The sequence below is a fragment of the Cyrtonyx montezumae genome, unplaced genomic scaffold (genome assembly GCF_038088225.1).
Source record: "Cyrtonyx montezumae isolate F1298 unplaced genomic scaffold, pur_monq_1.0 scaffold_16, whole genome shotgun sequence".
Lineage (NCBI taxonomy): Eukaryota > Metazoa > Chordata > Aves > Galliformes > Odontophoridae > Cyrtonyx > Cyrtonyx montezumae.
In genome coordinates, this window is record NW_027071892.1 from 11,681,975 (window position 1) to 11,700,796 (window position 18,822).

Below are 18,822 nucleotides of genomic sequence, written 5' to 3' on the forward strand. Positions count from 1 at the left end.
AACACTGAGCAGGGGAAGGGAAAAGGAAGTGCTTGTGTAGCTGTGACATATGCACCCTTTCCTCCAGCACATGGCTTGGCACTGCTCCACCAGCACATGGTCCATTATCTGAAATAAACATGCGTAGGAACTCCCAAGCCTGCTACAGATTGCTGTGTTGCTTCTGTGATGTATATGCAGCATGCTAGATGGCCTGTGGTTGGGAGACGAAGGCGATTAAAAATAATTGCTGTTCTGTCCAACTGTGGGAGGGACCAGAGCCTGAATCCAGGAAGCAATGGATAACAGACAATGCTAAGAGCCTGCAAAAAACCTGCCTTGGAGCTCTTCACTGCTGTAGACAGAAGGAAGGGCCAATCCTCATGCATCCTGTCCCACTGCGTGCATGTAACCATCAAAATCAGAGTTTATCCAGCTCACCTCATGCCTTTAGAGAAATGTGCAAGTTCATATCAAAAATCCAAACGTTCAGAAATGGCGTTGTCATGTAACAGCACACAAGTCTACATGTGCATGTTCCCTCCCACCACCTTACACTCCCATACTGCTTTACAGAATAAAAGCTCAATACATAATTTAACTACTACACACTCTTGGAAAGTAGTTATGACACCACACATGCATAAAAAGCAGCCAATGAATTTAAATGACCTTGTAAAGACCACAGCACACATTGGTGGCTTAGCTGACAGAACTTCAGCTCCTCTGAATAACCCACAAGCAGAGCATGCAGCTGAACTGCCTGCCTAGTAAAAAGGGGAAAGAAAAGCACTAAGGTCGAAAAATGTGCAACTTGTACAACTGTAACAGTTCAGCTGACACCTTCTGTTTTGCTAATCAAACCTATAAAAGAAGTACAGAAGGATGCCAACTGCTTGATCATTACCCATCTCATTCATCCCACTGCAGAGCAGGTATTGACCATTCAAGCAGCACCTGACCACCTACAGCACATTAAGTGCCAACAATTCTCTAAAACAGAACACACACAGATGTACCAGGACCTCACCAGACACTTCTCAAGCAGTACTTCTCACAGGGCTCTTCCTCCTACATGTCAAAGCAGTTTTTTTTTTTTTTTTTTAACTGATGAAGACTGTGTACGTGAACGAGATATCCATGCCCTTCCAGTGCAAAAAGAAGTACAAGACAAAGTGTTCCACCCCACAGCATCCTGGTACAGAGATAAGCCAGCAGAAGGAGCTGCTGTGAAAGTAAATAACGATACTGACCCCGGCAGTGCAGCAGTTCAAATTTCCTTATTGTAGCACTACTTTCTTTTTAAACAGTTCATACATTGCTGCTATTCAGAACAGAGAAGCGTACACAGAGGAATGACTTTGTTTTCACACAGATCAACAACCCTGAAGGGCAGTGCAAGAGAGAGATACTTCTTGGACAGCAGTTACATTATTACTACAGGGCCATTAACACCGACTAGAAGATTAAAAAAACAAACACTGTAAATCTAAACTCCAGCTCAGCATCACTTGGAGGAACAGCAGAACCAGGCAAAGTTCAGGGTTTGCTGCACAGGCAAAGAGCTTCAGGAAAGGGTGTCACCAAAAGAGAGTTTTCCAGATGCAAGTACAGACCCTTTGAGGTGTGCACTGAAAGACAGCCCCTTAACTCCTGAAACTCATTACGAACCTCGGATATATTTCCCAGTGTGCAGAGTTTAGCCAAGTTACACAAGGCTTTCAGAGCCTTGAATCCACTGAGAAGAGATTTATGCCTGAATCCAGGTGCTCTGCCCATTCTTTTGATGTCTAAAGCAGAGAGGCTGCTTCCACTGGGTTCTCACAGCCACAGAAGCCTTTTCCTTTTAGAAAGTGCAAGCTTGTGTTTGTTTTTTTTTTCATTTTATTTTTAAATGGATTTTTGAACTCAGAGCAGGAAGAAATAAGCCATGCCTGTGTGTCAGCTTCACTGAGCGTGCTGGCAGCCAGCATTTTCCCTTAAAGCTGTACAGCAGCATCAAAAACATCTGCAAGCAACTCCTCCTGGAGATAAACTGCCTTGCTAAGGAAACAGTGGAAACATGTCTCCCCAGGAATAAGCAGGAATCTTGCTTTGCAAAGCTGCTGAGGGTGGCAGGTTGGGTTTTGTTTAACTAAAGCTCACTCCCTCTCTAGGCGGTGTGCTTTGCAGAGGGAAAATAAATAGGCTGGAAAAAAACAGAGCAGCTCACAGGGGTGGGGGGGGGGGGAACCTGCAGGGAAGTAAAGCTGCAATGTAAACAGGGAACAGAATGGTGGTCAGGAGGGCAGGACTGGTGCTGGGAGCACAGTGCCTGGTGCAGGAGTGCAGGTACAGCCCTGGCTGCCACGGGTGGAGGCAGGAAGAGGGGCTGGGAGCTGCCTTCCAAAAAGGAAATTTCACCCAGCCAACGATTTCCAAACTGCAATAATTTTCCATGGGCCAATCAGGGAGGAGCAAGGCAAACGCACCAAATTAGGAAAGTAAATACTGCAAGGGGGAGAGGGAGGAGAAGGAGGAGAGCAGAGCCGGTAGAAATGCCTCCAGACACTGTCAGGGAATTGTGTCCCAGGGCTGAACCCCTCCAGCCCTGGGGAAGGAGGCAGAGGACACTGTGTGCCTAAACGAAGACACCAAAAGAGCAGTCTTTTACCCCAAGAGACCGATGGCAGAGCTCACATGAGGTGTTGCACCAACAGTGTTCCCTTTCTGAGAGCCAAGCACCCAAATCATGTCCCAGAGTGTGTGGCTGGAAGGCAACAGAGCTGCGAGACCCCACAGAGGGAGAGGAGAAAGCTGCATGGGTCCAAAAAGGATGTTTACAAACGTGTCGGTCCCTCCTCTGTAAGAGGAACTCAGAAATGAAGAGGAATTTGGCAAGCGAAACCTCAGATGTCTTTTGAGGTTTTCTGAAGCCTTTGCTGGGTTTGCTTCTGCTCAAGACAAACGGATGCGATCATTAATCATCCTCAGTAAACACTCCGTTAGGGGCCGAGCACAATTCAACACCATTTCCACTTTCTCCTTATGCAAAAGAAACATTCTCTAGGAGTCAAATATCAGTTGCAGGCATATGCCAGAGTCAAAGATACAGCCCCTGCGAGTAACAGAAACCACACCACGCTGCACACGATGACTGAATGGAAACTCAACTCCCATATGTTGGCAGAGAAACCATCCCCCCCTCCCCTCCCAGCAACAAGCTTCATCTAAAAAGAGAAGGTTAAATATAAACCCAAAGCAGTGCCTGAACAGAGGGCTGAAACCACAGCCACCTCCAACTCCTTCTTTCTAGAGTATCTGCACTGCACATCTGTGCAGCTCTGCAAGAGGGGGAAAAACCCAAACAAGCAATGCCTCCAGAGCCATGCAAAACCTGCCTGGCTCCATTGTGACACTGAAATCATTCTCAGCCATGTAAATTTGAATACTACTCACTGAATGAGTGCTAGCTGACAGGAGATGTTTGTGTATTGAAGCTTGTTACAAAGCTACGGACATAAAAACAAAGCAAAGCCTGTCACTATTCCCAGGTGCACTCTGATATTCTGAGGCTGCACTTTTAAAACTGTAATACATCATCCTGTATCATGAGCACACCTTACTATATTTAGCAAGTAAGTTTCACTACACTTTAAATAACTGCTTTAATGTTAAATGAGATCACTGTAACAACATATCATCTCTTTGCTGAGAAAGAAGCAGAGAAAATATTCAAACCAGTAACGTGACATTCAGGTTATTTCTCTCACACATTCTCCAATCAGATGATTTACTCAACAGGATACTTGCACAGATGAACACTGAAATTGCTTCAGTCCCTCAGCACGTGGTCAGCATCCTCCCCATTTCCTTCCATTGCCAGGAAAGCACATGCCAATGGCCACCCTTGTCCTCAGCTCCAGATAACACCAACACCACCCAGCAACAACGGAATATTATGGAGATAAAAATAAAACCAGCAGTCCTAACACAGACCATTTGGCTTGCTTTCTTTTCTCCATATATACCAGTAGTTCTTGAGAGATCTCTCTAATTCCATAGCCAAAGATAGACTAACAGCTCTATAACGTGAAACCAATGCTCAAGGGCAGCCCCTCACCCTTTGAGCACTCGAAACAACAAACCCTGAATCCAGGCTATGAAGATTTTAATTGCTCTTCATCATGTTCAGATATTTAACGTGTTATTTTTAATAGGGCACACATCATGCATCAAGAATATCAGATAAGCAGCATAAAGCTGATACAGGCTGGTATGAGAAGAGAGACAGAGCTTCCAGAAAGCCCAAAGGACAATGAAAAGAACCACAGCATCACTGGGGACAATTATCATCTCACCTGATAGTGCCAGTGGGGGATGGGAGGGGGCTGACCACACTGCGGAGATCCGGCTCCGGGATGTGGATCTTCAGAGGCGAAATCTGAGGGTAAAGCGGCCGAAGGGGAGGTGATGAAGCTTCCTCTTTTACTTCTTCTTTGTGGTATAAAGATGTGAACTGGATCTTTATAACCGTGCTAGGGAATCGGAAAGTACACCTGTGCAGGAAAAAATAAAGGAAAGCCATTGTCACACAAAATGCTGAACTTTTTAAATGCTTTCATATGTAATTATTGAATCGTTACTACATTCACAGCACAAAAATCCACCACCCTCTCCATCATCTCTCATCCCAGAGCTCTAGGCAGGAATTGCTCATCCTTCACAAATCACTGCATAGGTATCATTGGGGTTTTAGATGTGAGCTGGAGGTTTGGGCAGACTGAATGACTTCCCCCAAGGCCACGTATCCCATCAATGATTAAGCATGATGCAGAAAGAAAAAGACAAATTCCTGGGCTCCAGCTGTATCGAGGACTAGAAATTTATTAGCTGAGTGTGCATGAAGATAAGTTACTAGAAAGCCTCAAGACCATAAGCAACAGGGAACATTAAGCCATAAAGACCAGAGAGCAACAGGCAGCATCTGGGTGAGACAGCACTACTCCCAACAGCCTCGACATACTGTACAGCCAATACCCATTGTTATCTCTGCAAACAGTGCTGAAGGATCATCCAGCAGAATTCAGATAAAAAACCAGATATTCAGAAGTGCCTCCTTTTAGGCAGTGTGGATCAGAGCTAAGAGACAGAACAGGGCCCTTGCAAGCATACGGGGTCTCATCTCTTCATAAAGATCAATTTCCTAATTGATGCTTAAAAAAAAACAAACAAAAAATTTGCACATCTACATGTGGCTACATCCAGCCTCCAAGAGAAGCTGAGGAAATTCAAAAGGAAACAAGCACTGATGTTTCCCATACTTGAACAGAAAGCTTTCCAATTCACAGTGCCTACAATAGGTTCAGGGCTGTAAAAAAGAGCATGCTGCAATTCTAGTCACTGTGCTTTAATTAGACAATAATGTGCAATCAATAGAAGCCTTCCAGGGATCATTTCACTGATACTAAGGTTAAAGAAGCAGGAAATAAAAAACAGATCTCACCCTGGGAAAGGCCAACAGAGCACAGCAGCCGTGCTGGCCTCCAGCATCATGTCTATAGATGGGAACGGAGGAACTTGGGTGGTGCTGCTCCAGTACTGAGTGCTGGTGTGGGTTGAACATAACTCTTTTCACCAGCACATTATTAGATCCAGAATGGTAACAGAACGAGGAGGTAGGCAAGCAGGCCAGTAGTTGTAACTGCCACATCACAACACAGCTACTGATAGAAATGAAGGGGAACATCCCCACTGCTGCTCTACAAACATAGTCCCTGCTCTCTGTGTCAGGCAATCCAGCTCTGCTATAAGGCAGTGCTCAGAAATCTGCCATGAAAAAGTGCAAAATTACTGTTCTAGCATAGGAAGCTCATTTCCATCTCATCCCAAAGAAGCTGGCTCAGCATTTGGCAGTGTGGAAGCACAATGTTTCGGCTGCATCCAGTGGGAGTTCACATTGCATTTCACTCATTTCAGAGGTCCCACCACCTGTGCTCATTAATACATTAAATGAGAGCATCATTGCCAGCAATGCAGCCTCATCATGTTTATCCAACCCTCCTAAACACTGTTCCCTGCAGACTCCATACACGAGCACAATTCAAAGCAGCAGTAGCCATGCCCTGCAACGTACACCAGCAGCAAACACACACCTACTGAGATGAGCCTGAGTCAGGCCCAGGGAAACACCATGTTGGATTTTAAGCTTTCATTCTGTTGCAGGGATTTGCTTGCAGAAAGAGCGAAGAATATGGCTCAGTACAAAACTTCCTTGTTCCTCAAGTGTTCACTAGGAAAAGCCAAGCTTTCTCTAGGAGGGGGAGGGGGTTCTGTGCTGCAGTGCCAGGTACCCTGCATTCTTCCAACATCTGAGCCCAGGATGGATCAGCCCCTGTGTAACAATGCTCTGTGCAGCCTTGGTCTGCTGCTGATCCCAGCAGGACTCAGTGCAGAGCTCCCAGCAGCTGTGCAGCACTGCCCAAGCCACCAGTCCATGAGCAAAGGCAATCTCCACAAAGTTAACGTTTACTTTCCCTAAATCCTAAGTCAAGCTGAAATCTGAAGCCTGAACTAAGGCAGTAAGCGTGGGCCAAAAGGCTGGCCTGCCTCGCTGTGCTGTTGTTCCTTGAGTCCTCCCAATGTGATTGGATTCAGACACGTGATATACCCACACTGAAATGGGGGAAAAGGAACAGAAGGGCTGGGCTGGCCTGCTGCAATCAATTACTACAGACAGGGTCTGGAGCAGAACTCAGCACACACTGCTACCTGTGAGGCATTTTGCTTGCTAGCATATATGTGGCCACTATGTAAGAACTGTTACAGCACCCACAGCCATGCAGGGAGCAGGGACAGCCTCTACGCTGCCCCTGAGCTGCCTCCATCAGCACATCCACACCAGTGTCAGGGAACTATGGCAGTGAGAAATCAGGGAAGCATGATTTCTGCATCGTGGCAAAGCTTGCTTTTCATTATACTAAGGTTCAATGCAGTTTTAATGAGCTTTTCTAATTGTTCCCTTTATTAACCTCTTTCATTCCACAGAGGATAAACACAAATCGCAGCAGTCCTGTTCAGAAAGAAGGCACAGTGCAGGAGTTAAGCCTGTGGGAGTTATGCATCTACAGAAGATAAGCAGGACAAGGTTGACAGCCCAGACAGAGCTGAGCATGCATTCCTTCAGACTGCTGCATACACTGGAAGTCATTTAGCACAATTTTACTACTTGATCCATGTTGCACGATTCCTATCAAAGACCCATTGCAGTTACTGCTACTGCTTAACATTTCTACCATGAGAAAAGCTCCATCTGGAAGCACACATCAGAACATAAAAGGCATGATGGAGATAACAGTAATTCCAGAGGTGTCTGAGATGCAACTCTGAAGCACCTCAAAAATTCCCAGCTGATCACAGGGGGATAAATGAAAGTGTGTAAAAACCTCTTAGCTGGTTGCAGACAGGCAGCAGCCTGCTTCCACTGCAGCAGTGCAGAGCTCCACAGACAACATATACTGCAGATAGCTGCAGCCTGCAGTGCTTGCCCTATAAAACAGCCTGCTCTACTCAAACACAATTAGATCATGTTATATACATCTTAATTCCTCGTGGGAAGAGCATTCCCATTTCTGTAGGATGTCTTGCAAGGCAATGGATGTATTTGTCTTCAAACCAAGAGCACAAACACACACTCACCAAGTTCCATCAATTGCAAAGAAACATCTCGTGCCTTGTGGGATTAGAGGCAGGAGAAAGTCAAAGAGAATGGATTGCTGGCTCCTTGCTGTGTGCTGGGTGCATGCTATATATACATCCTGCAGACCAAGGGGAGAAAGAGCACACATGGCTGCAGTGATACAAAGGATGTTGCTGCAAGTTTTGCTTTGCTTTCACTAAGACAGAATGTCAGAAGTTTCCTGGCCGTGCTCCTGGTGCTGACATGCAGCACTGCGTTATTGGGCTCCTTCATGTGGCCAACCCATGCCAGCAACCACAAGCATTTCACCTATGTGAGGTCTGAAAATAAAATGCTGGGAAACACCAGGCTTTACGTAAACACCCACCCTAAAGCAGCCCTCACTGAGAACGGGAAAAAACAACAAAAACAACACACCACACCATGACAACCCTGTACCCTATGCAACACCACATAAAAAACCCAGAAATACTCTCCCCCTCCTCAAAGCAGCTTTTACTGATGCAAAGGAAACTGAGATGTGTTTGTCAGAACACAGTACCACCACAAACAGAAGCTGTGGCACGCACTGGTTCCTTTGTTAGAGCACCCTGTGTGCTGCTCAACACCAAATGGCTGCTGCTAAGGCCCATTAATGAAGGCAAGAAAAGGGACTTGGAAGGGAGACAGGAAATTGTGTTGGATTTCTTTTTCCCCTCCACATTTACACTGTAGAAAAGCATTGTGACAAAATAAAAAATATATGTAAATGTGTGTGTATGGATAACACCATTTCAGTTCATTATACAAAAGGCAGTAACCAGAGCAGTAAACTGCAGAGTGCTACGTGAGCTGTCACCCACAAGTCAGTGCCACCTCAGCCTTCACCATGCCACGATGCCTCAAACCTTGCTGTCCTGAGTGCTGTGAGCAGTAAATGCAACAGTAGCACCCCTGCTACAGACAGTGCTGAGATGCAGCTTCAGCAAGAAACACTTTATGAAATGCTTCATTGAAAATAACGCTTCTTGCTATTTGCATCAGACTAGAAAGGCAGGCCTGGGGTTTCATTCACAAAAATGAGCTCACCATAATCCCTTCTCTGTAGCTGCTACTTTTTCCTACTCAACTTGCAGCTCCTGTTACCACACTGCTGACTCTCAATACCTACATCTTTCCCACTGCCACACCACACAAAAGGACACGGCCAAACTGCAAGCATGCGGCTACCTCCAGAGTTGGTGAATCCCTCAGGCTCAAACACAGATAACCAGCACTCTAAGTACAGCAGCAAAAGTTGTGATGAAATTGAACTGTATACTACTGCTAGCTAAAATCTGACCAAAGATTCCCCTCAAAATCCTTTTAAAAGTATTAAAATCCCCCATAACTTCTCAGAAAACAATTTCTTGTTCCTACCAATTGCACATAATACACCCAGAAGAATATCATGTTTATTCCCATGCATCAAGTCCTAAAGACATGCTGAGTTTCTCAGCTCAAGTGAGAATTTGCCTTCAGCCATCTCTGCAAGCAATTACCACTGCCAATTATTGCAAGGGACTCCATTTTACCTGTGGGCAAAGCAGATACATCTCATCCTTTAAGCATAAACATTTTAGGCCATGATCAACACACAGCAGCACACAGAGCAGCCCCTATAGAGATGTGCCCATTAGCTCAAATCACAGCTCCCTTCTGTCATCAATTAAGGGAAGAGCAACGTGCTTGCATCTACAAAAAAGAAGTTTCCAGTAAGTCAAACAAATACACTCCCTATTAATATGATGCTTCCATGCAGTCTGAAATGAGTAGCCTTGGACAATATGAAAGACTTAATGGGAAAGTTTACCCAGTATCAAACTAAATTTGGTTAGAAGGAGGTAAGGGTTTGCTTACTAAACTAACCAGGTATCTGAGCCCCAAAGGTCTGCCCACAGACAGACAGACAAACCATCAAACACAACAAGTACTGCCATCTCACTGACATTTCTTCAGAAGCAAGGTGCTCTAATTGCTGTGAGCACTGCACAACAGCAGAGCTGTGAGTGGCTCCTGGCTGCAGACTGTGCTTTGTGACACTCTTCTGGGACTGTGCAGAGCCAGCCCAATGCTTTGCAGAGCTGCAGCTTTTCCAAAGCCAACCTTGCTGTGGTATCCAGCCTAAAACAAAACCCAACTGTAAAATGCTCTGAATGATTCCTCTCTCCATTTATATTTTAGTTTGTGAAACAAGCAAATTCAGTTTTCTCCATCTTCAGTAAAAATAAGCTAACCCTGTAGTCCCTGATGGGAATAACCCATCAGAAGGACTGAGCTCCAGATGATTACTTTTCTGAAACCAGAGTTGCCTGAAGCAGCAAGGTAGGCAAAAAACGAGAGCAATGAGAGCACCTTCCAATTGAAAGGGAATGACAACGAACGTTTGGAAGGAACGTCACGAAACCATACAACAAGCTCTGTGAAGCTGTCTAAGCTGTCACAGGAGGGTATGCACTACTCAGCCCTCCTTTATAATAAAACAATAAAAATAAAACCATTCGACGTTTCCTGTCCCCCTCCCTGATTTTATACTTTACGTAACACACTGTAAGCAAGACCTGTAAGAATCCTGCTGTACCATCTCCAAACGAACAAGTTAATTGCTCCGAGGCTACAGTAGGAGTTCTGCAAGAGGGAAAACAAATCTGTTTTATTCTCCGAAGTCTAAATACACATCACAGAGCAGGCATGTACCTGTCACCATGGCAATTTAAAGTCATTCTATTTGTTTTCTTTACACATCTCTTTAGGCAGAAGGGCACAGGCAGCAGAGCTGACGGGTTTTTAAGCATGCTTCATTCATTGTGGAGGTTACTGCAGTCCCAAAGTAATGAGATTTCCAGCATTTGCTATTTCTCTTTCAATTGCACTCCTGATCTGACCAGATTTAACACAGAAATCCCATTAAAGCCTAACTCAAAGTCCAGAGAAATATCTGCAATTTTCAGTAAAATCTGTTGCTTTTATGAAGAGATGATTGAAGGGTCTCTGTAAGTCAATGGTGAAGCCCAGAACCCTCTGCTCCCTGATAAAGGCCATGTGGATACTTCAGTGTGTTTGCTCCTCCTGGAATGAAGCAACTCAGTGCAGACACAAGGTGAGGCTGCACTGCAGAGCTCCCTGCAAACACACCTCTACTGCTGCTGAACGAGAAGCTGAAAACCAGTAATGGCAACTTTTAAACATAATCGAAGGAGAATTGAGGCCAGAAAACATGCAGCTTATCTGCAGATAAAATAATGGCCACCAAAAAGATGGAACAAGCCATTGGGATGCTCAGTCTCTGCTACTCAGTAGCACACAGTGTGAGCTTAGATACAGAAAGGCTGGTTCCCAGTTTGGCAGTTACCCTGAGCTTAACACTTGCTCACCTTGCACGCGCCAACACAATCCCTTTATATTTATTTTATATCCATACCATCATGCTGAGCATTGCAAATACACCTATCAAACCACTCAATCTCATGCAGTTTTACTCCAACACCATCTGAACTGCTCTTCTGCTGCAAAAGGCACTTTCTTTCCCCTCTCTGCCATTCTTTCCCTTTAACCATTTCCTCTCAGCATCATCCCTTGCGCCAATAACACCGTACAAACAACTGCTGAACTGATGTAATGCATTTCTCTTTTGGTCAGAGAACCCTGCCAGGCAGCCCAGTGCCTTGGCCTCCCCTTCTGCATGGCAGCACGAGCCCAGCACAAGTGAGGCAGGAAAACGGAGATGGAAATCCCGAGGAGGAAAGAAAGAAGGAAGTACCAGCACAAACAGTGCAGATTTGTGTCAGGTTATTAAGAGCACATAACCAAAGACTCTGATTTAAGCATCACATGATCTAAACTTTGCCTTCTCCTTTCTGAAAAGAAAATGCAATTCATTATGAGAATGATGAACACTCTGCTCTTTACAGGGAAGTCCTCCAGCTATCATGCTGATGCTTTGAGGCTGGAAATTTTCAAAAGATTCTGAAACTGTAAACTCACAACTCTTGAGAGAAGCAAGAACAAGTGAGACAGATGGCTGAGAAAGGACAGTGAATAGAAAAAAAGTTAAGGTTGACACTCATTGCAGATATGGCATTGTGCTTCTTGCTACCACCTACCTGGAACTGCACACACAGTGAAGGATTTGTTCCTTAATGAGAGCTGCCACAGGTCACACTAGGATTTGCCTAATGCTGCATATCATCATACCTGAAATGAGGTTTCATCACAGCCAGACAAGATTTCAAGTGGGCAAGGAAGCGTGTACAGGCAAGATCATCTATTTAAAACAAACACTACCAGCAGCACCAGGCAAAACCACAACTGATGCAGAGCTTTGTCTCTTAGATGCACCAAGCAAAGGAGCTGCAACGAGTGTTTCTATCGAGCTCAATTGCAAGGGCTTCCCTTCATGTACAGGCAGATTCTCCATTCAGGACTTTACCCATCTCCTTTGAAGAACACAGCATTCACAGAAAGTTGGGCCCAACTCTGGGATTCCCATCCCTGCAGCAGCACATCCAGCCACGCACACAAACTCCTTCCCTCCTGCTCCTGCAGACATCCCACCCCACCTGGGGCACTGCACAGCTCAGGGCAGCAGCACACAGAGTGCAGCCAGTCAGGTCTGGGAGAGCACAGCACCCCAGGGCTGAGCAGGAAGGCTTAAAAGGAAGAGATAGCAGGAGCCTAGCCCAGTGAACATCCAAATGCTGCTTTGGTTCACATATATTTTCTTTAAAAGCATGCAGAAAATAGCTTGCTTTTTTTTGTGAGTTCAAACAACTCGATGCTGTCAGGAGAGCTCCCACCGAAGCACCATGCTGTGCAAATTGAAAAAACATCACTTATTCTGCACAGCTTCCCTACAATCTCTTAGAGGCTCTCTACCAAATCTTTTAATTGCTGTCATGGAGCAAACTGACAAAAGGAGCACCGACACTGTCAAAACAATAGCAGCTAATTTTTCAAGTGAGAGCACGCTAAGTTGTTCTACACTGGAGAATAAATAGTAAAGAATCGAGAGCTTTATTTTTGTTATTAAAGAGATGTAAGGAATGTGAAAATATTTATATTTTATTATTTGAAAATTATTCGAGATGCCAAGCACAGCTTTACTTCAAGATTCACAGAATCCCATAACTGAAGATTATCTGGAGTTGGAAGGGAGCCACCATCTCCTGCTCTGCACAGTGCAAAAAAGGAAAAAAACCACTAAGGCAATGCATTTGCCTTGTTTTTTAGTTTGTGTGTGTAATGAAACACCACAACATGGTCCAGAAGTAAATTCAGTAAGAAAAGAAGATATCTTAGGGAAGCAATCTCAGAGATTGCTGAGAAGGGTACATCAATCAGGGAGCAGATGGGTTCCTCCAGAGCCACCACCCTGCCTGGAGAGCTCACCTTATGGATGGGTCTTTTCCAGATCCAACCATCCCCAGCATTGCAGGACAGGTCTCACCGTAAAGCTGCTGACTCCAGCACTGAAAATATCTACCTGAAGCAGCTGCCATCTCCTCCAGAGGGCTATCAGAGCACAAAGGAGGAGGTCTGCAGTTTCAAGACCTGAGCTTTTTGAAACTCCTCAAGCAGAAGCCCCCGTAAGCCAGCTGGGAATGGCTTTTCATGCACTTCAATGCCTGAAAAAAAGCTGACGGGTATTCTCGAAAAAACACCACTGTCACTTCTCTTTGAACTCAGTGGATCACCAGGCAGTCCTCACCTGGCTGGGGATGAACTCACGTACTTAAAAACAAAACAGAAATAACAACTAAATATGAACACTTATATGAAACTTAATCCAAACAAGTGACCATTTGATTGTAAGTATATAGGATGATCTCACAAATCGAGCCTCTGTATTGCCTGAAGAGTATAATTAACAGGCTTTTGTAACAAATCCCATTAAGGCAGATTTTTGGTGCTTGGGTCAGCAACACAGTGAAAGCCCACCACACAGCCAGCCTTGCTAAGCACCCATCATACAACAGCAGTTCCTGGACGCCTAACCATCAGGAACAGAGAAACAAAGAGGTGATGCTATAATTGTACCTCACTCAGTTTCACATTTCAAAACATTGGAGTCAGCTTCAAAATATGCCATTCATTCCAAATGGGCACTGCTGGGCAAGAGCTCGCTATCAGAAGATGAACTCCTCTTCCCCTGCCATTCCCCACAACTGGCTGCAGCTCAGAGCAGAGATGAGCTGCACACAGCCAGCCTGCAGCACCAGGAGGGCTGACTGCCCTGCCAGTGCTAACACGTGGGCATAACAGCCTCACCTGCACCCACAAATACTGGATGTGACATTACACTGATTTAACCGAATCCGTAGTGCTTACAGTCACAGCTGTCTTTTAATCACTTCTGGTGGAAAGCTTTATTTTTGTGTTTAAGGTCTCTGGAAGATGAATTCCAGCCCCATTTTTCCCAGCCACAGGAGCTGCTTTGTTCCTATGTACTCCTCACTGCAAACAACCTCATGTCTCCGAGCAAACTGCTAAGGTACAGCAAACTCCTTTCCTGTGCATGTCACACGGTTGGCCATGTCCTACCACACTCATCAGCTAACATCTCCCATTGATCGTGCCTCCCAGTGCAAAGACAGTAGAGAGAAATAGGCAGCAGCACCACTTTGCAACGAATGAAGGCTTCCCACCAAGGCAGTGGGCTGGCAGCAGCAGCAGACAGCACTTCTGTTTAGATGGGGCTGGCTGCCAGCACCAGAAAGTTTTGCTATCAGCACTGCAGATGACTGATACGATCTTTAACACACAGCAAACATATTATGCTGCTTTGTTGTGTGTGTGGTTGTATACATAAAAATAAGGGGTAGTTAAGGAGCTGTATGTCACACCAGGGCTCTACACACTGCTGCTGCTGCCATCATCACATATCCCAACCTGTAGAAGGCTAGATCCTATCACAGTCATTTCTTCACCAGCCTATAAATATCTGATCTTCAGAGAAAATACAAATTATGTGCAACACTGTGGGGGGAGGGACAACATCTCTTTCATCATCCAGCCTCCTAACTGCAAAAATCCTTTTCCATGTTAGGCTGATCAGGCCAAGGGTACTACCAGTACTGTACTTGAATTTTAAAAAGCCTGAATATTATCAGTATCTGTGAGAGCAAAGTGGCTTTTAGCTTCAACGAAAGGTGGATGGTTTTCACAAATTTACCTCTAACTTTATTATTTCTGAATTCTCATTTAATTTTTTTTTCCCCTATCGAGTGCTCATCTAACAGCCTCGAGCCACTTGCACATCAGCATTACCTTTTAAAGAAGCTTGCGTCCAGAATAAATCTTAAACTTAAAATGTCCATGGGCCATAACCCCACTGGCATGCTTTAAAGCCCTGGATCTTTGAAAGCCTCTACCATGCAGGGACAGCTCACAGTGCTAAAGCAGTAGGGTGTTTGCAGAGCCCCAAGCTCAAGAGAAAGGAGTCCACCAGCAGCATGCACAGTCTCACTTGAGCTTTGGATGCACCCTACACAGAAAGCAGTGCCCACGGGTATCAGTCCTGTGTCACCGTGTCACCGCACAGGAGCCAGTCTGATCCACTGCTGCCAGCAGACACGTGTGCCATGTCATTAACATCACCTGCAGCTGGAAACAAACAGATGACCAGCCAACCACTCCCTCTTCTCAGCCTCCTTTACGCCAATAAATCTCAACCTGCCTGTTTGAGCAATGTTTATGATTAAACAGTTTTGAACATGCTCCAGCACATAAACAAAGGTGAGTAGGAGAAAAGCGAGGAGCCCGAGCTGTGCTGCTGAGCCAGGGAACAGCACTGAGCAGGAAACTGCTGAGGAATGGGATGCAAGCACCTGGCATTCATTGAAACAACCACCACGCAACATTAAAGCACACAGAACTGAGACCACAGGTTTTCAAGGACTAAATGCATTAACATTCTTGCTTCTCTTAAGAAGAAATATATATATAAAAGAAAAACCAAATTGCTGAGAACACCCACTTAGATGTATTAAAAGTAAACTACCATCATTGATCTCATCCCACTGCCATCTCCAATGCAGTCATCTTGATTCCCTTCTGTGCTGCTAATCAAGCTAAAATTAACTCCTCTCCTCCTGCTCATCACACGTGCCAGCAGCAGCACAACCAACACGGGCAGTTCCTCAATGTTCGGGCATCTCCTGGGGACACAAATCCATTTCACAAGGGTTTTGCTCTGACAGCATCAGAGATATCTATCTTGCCCTAGCATTCAGTTTTGAGCTCATCTATTTTAGATTCTCATGCGATTTTTCAATGGAAAAAGAAAAGCCAAAGCAAAAGCTCCCAACCCTATCGGATAACATCCATTAAATGAAGCTAAGTACAGACCAAATTGGCAGAATGACAGAAGCAGGAAAAAAAACACATTCTGAAGATAAATATTCTTCAAATGTGCTTGACAGCAGCCAGAGTTTGTGCAATTAAAAAAAACAAAAAACCAACTGATGCACAGCACGGTGGCAAATCACATTATTTCACTCTCCCCCATACTAACTTCTGTTCCACTGGGTTAACTCCAGTACACCATGAAGGGCAGCATGTATGGCACGGGGCAGGACAGCACCTATTTCTGTTCTGTTGTCACAATCCTGTCCCACCCCCATCCTTCATGTGGTGCTTGCAAACCCTTTGCCATCAGACTTCCATACCAGATGCTATGCCAGGTCTCAGATCAGGAGTGAGTTGTGCTTTTCCCAAGGTCTCAGAAGCATTCTTGTAGGAATACTCAGGTCCCACTAAGCCCCCCAGCCCAACAGCACAGGTCCCAGCCCCGATAGCTGAGGATACCCATTCAATAGCACAGCGCAGCTGCCGTGCCCCTGGAGCACAGCTGCTGCTGGTAAGTGCCCAGAATGACAGCAGTTGGTTTTCTGGGGACATTACAGCCATGGCAAACACTCTACAGCACACATTTGCCCACACGCTGTTTCTGCTACTCCCCATTCATCACAGGCTGAGTTTTCCCCATCCATGACAGCCCTGAAGATAAGAGCAGTCTGGCCTCAATTGTACCACAGCAGAGACCACAAGAAGTGACTCAGCACAGCATGGCCACTACCAGCATCTCTCATTTCTTCCCTGCTTCTGTGAAACTGAAGAGTCCTTCTGAGCAGCCTTCCAAGCCTGATCTTGGTTAAAAATCAGAAAGGTCAACATTCAGTATTTTCTTCCTTCGCACATCTTTGCAGAAACACTCAACTATGTTTCTCCTTCAATCACAAACCACAATTAACACCTACACCGTGCAAAAAAGAAAACAAAACCAAAAACCCCACCAGCACCCCACGCTTCGTGGAAGTTCCCCCCAACAGACTCTACAAAGAGTTGCGATTTCCATAAGAAGCAAGCAGACAGCTCAGCACGCAGTGACACAAGGAACAGGTGGCAGTGCCAGGGCTGGACCCAGCAGCCATATCATTATTCATTTCCATACTTAACACCCAGCATCTTAAAGCTTGGCTCAGTGCTGGGGAATTTCCAGCTTGCCACAGAAAAGTGACCACACAAAGCTCTGTCCTAACCCCTTCTTCTCCCACCCAGCTTCTTCTTTACTGCTATGTGTATTCAAGTATTTCTGTACTCTAAAGAAGGAGACATTAGCCACCTGAAAAGATCAAGATCTCTTAACAACCGCCAAGGAGAGAGGCACTCGTTTCAGCATCTTTGTTGGATCCACTAGAGCAGTTTGATTCTCATGTAAATCTCATTTGCAATGCCATCAACTTGCTTCTAACGGGCCATTCATCACCAGAGAGCTCTCCTTCAAGCAGCCAGCTGGTCTCCTTGAAAGGTCTCCCAAGGCACCGAGGAGACTTGCATCCAAAGCTAAGAGCTACCTACAAACATGAGTGAAGGCTGTGCAAAACAAAATAACCTCGGTAAAGCTCAAAGATCTTAATTCCCACACATATATGCCAGAAAAAAACTTGCGTGGGATGTTGCTAACCTTTGAATTCAATCAGACTCTCAAAGAGGGCTCTAACACAGAGCGTGACTGTGATGTATTTTCCTCCGAGGCTGGATCAGTTCATTTAGAAAGTGATTTGGACAGAGCTAATGTACTATTTATGTACATTATAAAAAATGGCCCATATGGACTCAGACTTTGTAAAATGCTTGCTCCAGTCCGTTCCGCTCCCTCTGAAGACATTTCACAACTCATTCAACGCCCAGCAGAGGAAGCCAGGATTAGTGCTTTAAAAGCTGCTCTGAGGGTAATTTAGATGTTTTAAGAGCTGGCATCTTCTGGACTCAGAGCCAAAGGAGCATTTGGGGCAACACAGCGCATCTCTCACACGTGTCTACAAAGTGACACCCACCTGCAGCCTCCACGATGCTGACATTGAAAGTGGAGGTTAGAAGATCCCAAGCACAACTTAGTAAGACAAAATCTTCCTATTAAAGAAGCAGAAAAGAAATTCATCTTACTGTGATTTTATCTTAAGGCAAAGGTGCGCTGGACTGCCTTGGGACAGAAACCTAGCAGGACACAGCAAAGATAGCAAACAGTGTAAAATATTCCCCAAATTTGAGTATTTTAAATCTTACCAGCTTATAGGAATGTGCTGAGGAATTTCTTTTGTGCAAAGAGCTTAACCAAGTAAAGTGAGAACGACACATACACAGTGACAGTCCACATGTCAGCTGCCTCCACAATGGTGCTATTACCTTTAAATAAGGACATTTGTGAGAGTTAATTTCCCATACTGCTGGCATATCCTAACACTCCTACCTCCTTCACCACTTCCACACAGCATACAGACTAATGGAAACATCCCCATTCGGTGCACGTGTTTTCAAACTCCATGGATTGAAAGACCAGCTTTTTTTGAGGAAGAGCATTCTATAGTTTTTCTGCTACAGATTTCTTTAAAATGAGAATTCTCATGCTTGCAGTACTTCCTGGTGGAGCACAGGATGAAAGTGAAAAGAAACTCAATCACGTGGAAAAGAAGATGCACCCACCTGTGATCAAGATTTTGGAATCACTGTGCTAGAGAAATGTGTTTCCCAGGTTCATTCTGAGGGCTAGCTGGCAGCAAACTGTTGATCTGGAACACAACACTGTAAACAGACCACGTGCAAGTCCCAACTACGTGACTGCACCTATTTCTAGCAGCAGGTTTGCA

The 18,822-nt window shown here is 45.1% G+C and overlaps 1 protein-coding gene across 2 annotated transcripts in view; it reads right to left on the reverse strand.

Annotated features, from left to right (window-relative positions):
* The window catches only part of FOXK1 (forkhead box K1), a 43,454-nt gene that overhangs the window by 16,392 nt on the left and 8,240 nt on the right, over positions 1–18,822 (reverse strand). For both annotated transcript variants that reach the window (XM_065732909.1, XM_065732908.1), the window contains exon 2: positions 4,320–4,517. In XM_065732909.1, the coding sequence (XP_065588981.1) occupies positions 4,320–4,517 (198 nt within the window). The remainder of the gene's footprint in view (positions 1–4,319; positions 4,518–18,822) is intronic.